A 5,720-nucleotide genomic window follows, 5' to 3' on the forward strand; every position below is an offset into this window, starting at 1 on the left:
AAAAAAAAATTTGTAAAGTTTTTTGGATGTATGAAAGGAATATATTAGATGGGAAAAAAAAAAGTAATTAAATATCTTCTTATTTTTTTCCTCTAGTATAATAAATTTCCGATTATATTGTAAAATATATCAATGATTAAAAATGAATTTTTATGATATTATCTCATTCCTTCTTTTTTTTGGGTGGTAAAGGAAGGAAAATATATTATTGAACCATCGATCCTTGAGTTTGCTTCTATTCCAAGGTAATATAATATTTCCCCATAACATCAAATTATTGAAATAGCAAATGGTTATAAATCAAATAAGAGATAAAGACATATCTTAGAGCAAAATATAATATAATTATCGATATACATAATACATAAACCCTAGGACTCTAATCATATCGTTGTATAAGTAGCGTAGTACAAACACACACAGTTCATCAGAACTTTCTATTAAGAATACAAATCTTTGAAAACGATACCTCTGGAGCGATGTCCCTAACCCGCCGCATTAACCTTCTGGTTGGCCTCTCAAAGTCTCTACAATTCTCAAATCGTCGTCACATGTCCACCTGCGTCGCCTCAGCCACCGTGGCACGCTACCCGCTTGGAAAAGACCTCTCCTGGCTTCCCAGGAACCCGACGTCCGAGGATGTAAACCGGGCGGCGGATCTCGTAAAGGGGCGTCCTGTTTCTCTGCTATACAGAGTCTTGACGATGATTGAGCTGTCAGATGTTGACGGAGCCGTTGAGTTGGCTCGTCTCTCTGTCTTGAAAGATGATCGTGGTGGCCACGACACCATCTTCATATGCAACGCCGTGATCGGAGCCATGTGCCAAGCGAAACGTTTCGAAGAAGGCATCGGTCTGTTCCATTACTTCTTCAACGAGAATAACATCGTCCCTAACATCGTCTCCTTCAACCACGTGATCAAAGCCTTTTGTGACCTAGGCCGTGTCGACGACGCCCTTCAACTCTACCGTCACGCTGCTCGGTTCGGTGCAGACAAAGAGACATTCAGTGTTTTGACTCAAGCCTTGGTCCACGCCTATGGCTACGGGGAAGCTGGAATATTCGTGGGATTAAGTAGATGCTTAACTACGGCGGATGATTGGACGCCCATGCTCATTGAGATTCGTGGGCGCTTGGATCAGATGAATGCTGAAGATGCTGATGATTACTTTCACACGAATAGGCTGAAGTTCGATGATGATGATGATGATGGAGTTTTCAAATCGATTGCTACGATATTTGTGGAATATTGGCTCAAACATGACAATGAAGAGAAAGCAATGGAGTGCTATAGCACTATCCGTACTTGGGAAAGCTTGCCTGCCACCACCGGGAACACCCTTTTAAGGATTTTGCTAGAAAATTGCAAGAGAACTGAGGCTGGGGCCTTGATCGAAGTAAATGCTAAGGACTTGTTTCACAACATGTTGAAAAAACACAAACGTTTTGATTCAGAGACCATTAACATAATGGTGGACTACTGGTTCAATATTGGCGAGTTTAACAAGGCCATGGAGACATTCAACGAGTCACAACAACAGGGAAGAAAGATAATGGTTCGGTGTTATAGTAACGTGATCGCTAGGCTTTGCGAGCGTGGGATGATGTCGGAGGCTGAAGGTTTGTTTGAGGACATGTGTTCAGACAAAGACTTGTCTCCTCCTCCTGATGTGTCTACATTCAGATCCATGGTCAATGGATATGTTCGTGCTGGAAGAGTTGATGATGCCATCAAAACCTCGAACAAATTAGCAATTTTGAAACTGCGCAAGGTTTCTGTTTATGAGGACTGATGTTAATTTACTTCCCTAATTAAGAGTTACTACTTGTCGCTGTATCGTTTTGCTTTTTACCTTGCTGTAGTTTGAGCTGACTTTTGCTCTCATCATGCTCATTGCACCTTCGTGGTTGTCAAAAACCCAAGCTCAAGCACTAGAGTTAAACATTTACTTAAATAGTAATAGTAATAATAATAACATTTACTGATCAGACGTTAAGAGGAATGACCGTAGATTGTAACTTATAAAGTTATAAAACATGTTTTTACATCAGTATTGTCACAACATTTACTCACCAAAGTGTTAGTAGTTTAGTAGTAGTGATAAGAATTTAGTTTTATTGGGGACGAATGATTATTTTTTAAATCTGAATTTTATAGTATAATTTCAGGTCTACGAGAAAATATAGATTTAGAGCTAAGAATTTTCCTGGTAATAAAAAATATTTACGGTCATTTTATAATAGAGAGAAAATAACAAACTTGTCATAGTAGATCTATCTTTCCTTATAGTTTTTTTTTCTTCTGATTTTCCTTTACAAACAGAGAGAAAATATAGATGCACTCTTTCGTGGTACATCGGCTACTTTCTATTTTTTATCGGTTAATTTAATAAAACTTTATATGCTCCTTAAATCAGTGAACAAATCACAATAAAATCATTATTTTAGAGAAACGAAGACAAAAAAAATTTCAAACCTCTCTGACAATAATCATATATTAGTTCATGATAAAAATACTGAAGTCTATAATCTTTAGTGTTGTTTTAAAATTTCTAACCAAATTCTATATTTGTATTAATGTATTCTAAACTCTATTTCATGCCAAATTCTATATTTGTATTAATGTATTCTAAACTCTCTTTCATAGTACATGGCATCATTCAATTTTTTTCATCAGTTAATTTAGTAAAACTTCATATACTCTTTAAATCGGTGGATAAACCACAATAAAATTTATATTCTAGAGAAACGGAGACAACAAAAGTTCCAAAACTCTCTGACCATAATCATATGTTAGTTCTTGATACAACTATGCATTAAAACAATATTGTAATATTTTTTGAAATTTTCTCAAAATCTATGTGTTAACCTCTACAAAATATTCAGTTTTTCGATAAATGGTTAATATACTAAAGATAATAATCTTTAGTGTTGTTTTAAAATTTCTAACCACATTCTAAATTTGTATTAATGTATTCTAAACTCTCATTCATGGTACACTGGCATCGTTCTATTTTTTTATCAGTTAATTTAGTAAAACTTCATATACTCAAATCAGTGGATAAACCAAAATAAAATTCATATTCTAGAGAAACGGAGACAACAAAAGTTCCAAAACTTTCTGACCATAATCAAATGTTAGTTCTCGATACAACTATGCATTAAATCAATATTTTAATATTTTTTGAATTTTTCTCAAAATCTATGTGTCCCTACAAAATATTCAGTTTTTCGATAAATGGTTAATATACTAAAGCCTATAATCTTTAGTGTTAATTTAAAATTTCTAACCACATTCTAAATTTATATTAATGTATTCTAAACTATTTTTAATGGTACATGAGCATCGTTCTATTTTTTTATCAGTTAATTTAGTAAATCTTCATATACTCCTTAAATCAGTGGATAAACCACAATAAAATTCCTATTCTAGAGAAACAGAGACAACAAAAGTCCTAAAACCATCATAATATGTTAGTTCATGATACAAATATACATTAAAAAAATATTGTCATATTTTTTGAATTTTTCTCAAAATATATATGTTAACCCCTACAAAATATTCAGTTTTTCGATAAATGGTTAATATGCTGAAGCCTATAATATTTAGTGTTGTTTTAAAATTTCTAACCAAATTCTATATTTGTGTTAATGTATTCTAAACTCTCCTATATTGTAAATGGGCATCGTTAATTTTTTTTTTATCATATAATTTAGTAAAACTTCACATGCTCCCCAAATCAGTGGACAAACCACAATAAAATCTTTATTCTAGAGAAACAAAGGTTTCAAAAATCTCTAACCATCATAATATGTTAGTTCATGATACAAATATGCATTAAAACAATATTGTCATACTTTTTGAGTTTTTCTTAAAATATATATGTTAACCCCTACAAAATATTCAGTTTTTCGATAAATGGTTGATATGCTGAAGCATATAGTATTTAGTGTTATTTTAAAATTTCTAATCAAATTATATATTTGTGTTAATGTATTCTAAACTATCTTATATGGTACATTGGCATCGTTAATTTTTTTTATCAATTAATTTAGTAAAACTTCACATGCTCTCCAAATCAGTGGACAAACCACAATAAAATCGCTATTCTAGAGAAACGAAGCCAACAAAGGTTCCAAAACTCTCTGACCATCATAATATGTTAGTTCATGATACAAATATACATTAAAAAAATATTGTCATATTTTTTGAATTTTTCTCAAAATATATATGTTAACCCCTACAAAATATTCAGTTTTTCGATAAATGGTTAATATACCGAAGCCTATAATCTTTAGTGTTGTTTTAAAAGTTCTAACCAAATTCTACATATGTATTGAATTATTCTAAACTCTCTTTCATGGTACATGGGCATCGTTCTATTTTTTTATCAGTTAATTTAATAAAACTTCATATGCTCCATAAATCAATGGACAAACCACAATAAAATCTCTATTCTATAGAAAAGGAGACAACAAAGGTTCTAAACCTCTCTTACCATCATCGTATGTTAGTTCATGATACAACTATGCATTAAAACAATATTGTCATAGTTTTTGATTTTTTCCCAAAATCTATGTGTTAACTCCTACAAAATATTCAGTTTTTCGATAAATTGTTAATATACTGAAGTCTATAATCTCTGGTGTTGTTTTAAATTTTTTAACCACATTCTAAATTTGTATTAATGTATTCTAAACTCTCTTTCATGGTACATGGGCATCTATCTATTTTTTTTATCAGTTACAGGCCCCTTTACCATTCTGTCTAAATAGGCTATATGGTTTGCAAACCAACTCGGAACGAAGAAGAGAGAGAGGAGAACGAAAAGGGAAAGAGAAACAACAGTTGATGAAAGGTGGGATTGAACACACTAGAAAGGATGTTTCTCGTTGGGGTTGAACCAACTCTCAGGCCAAGAGAACATACCTCGCCTAATAGACTGGAGGAGGTGTCCTTTCATGGGGCTTCTTTGGCGATCGTGAAGTCACCGGATGAATTGCCGAGTAGATAGATCTGATCCGGACGCGGATGTTGCTCCACGGGGATACGGACTCGACCCGTTCCTACCCACCCCGGGGCACCATAGCATGTCGGGAAGAAGGGGGGTCTTTAGTAAAACTTCATATGCTCCATAAATCAATGGACAAACCACAATAAAATTCCTATTCTAGAGAAACAGAGACAACAAAGATTCAAAACCTCTCTGACCATCATCATATGTTAGTTTATGATACAAATATGCATTAAAACAATATTTTAATATTTTTTGAATTTTTCTCAAAATCAATGTGTTAACTCTTATAAAATATTCAGTTTTTCGATAAATGATTAATATACTGAAGCCTATAATCTTTAGTGTTGTTTTAAAATTTCTAACCACATTTTACATTTGTATTAATGTATTCTAAACTCTCTTTCATGGTACATGGGCATCTATTTTTTTTTTTTTATCAGTTACGGGCCCCTTTACCATTCTGTCTAAATAGGCTATATGGTTTGCAAACCAACTCGGAACAAAGAAGAGAGAGAGGAGAACGAAAAGGGATAGAGAAACAACAGTTGATGAAAGGCGGGATTGAACACACTAGAGAGGATGTTTCTCGTGGGGGTTGAATCAACTCTCAGGCCAAGAGAACATACCTCGCCTAATAGACTGGAGGAGGTGTCCTTTCTTGGGGCTTCTTTGGCGATCGTGAAGTCACCGGATGAATTGCCT

At 33.4% G+C, this 5,720-nt stretch overlaps 1 protein-coding gene across 1 annotated transcript; it reads left to right on the forward strand.

Annotated features, from left to right (window-relative positions):
- Positions 1-479: 479 nt before the first annotated feature.
- LOC106337791 (pentatricopeptide repeat-containing protein At3g60960, mitochondrial-like) lies at positions 480-1,793 on the forward strand. The gene has a single exon (XM_013776910.1). The coding sequence runs from the start codon at positions 480-482 to the stop codon at positions 1,791-1,793; it is 1,314 nt and encodes a 437-aa protein (XP_013632364.1).
- The last annotated feature ends 3,927 nt before the right edge of the window (positions 1,794-5,720 follow it).

Source organism: Brassica oleracea, chromosome C4, assembly GCF_000695525.1.
Source record: "Brassica oleracea var. oleracea cultivar TO1000 chromosome C4, BOL, whole genome shotgun sequence".
In the NCBI taxonomy this organism is placed as follows: domain Eukaryota; kingdom Viridiplantae; phylum Streptophyta; class Magnoliopsida; order Brassicales; family Brassicaceae; genus Brassica; species Brassica oleracea.

Coding starts and splice junctions, on each gene's coding strand:
- LOC106337791 (XM_013776910.1), top strand. CDS start 480: ATGTCCCTAACCCGCCGCATTAACCTTCTGGTTGGCCTCTCAAAGTCT.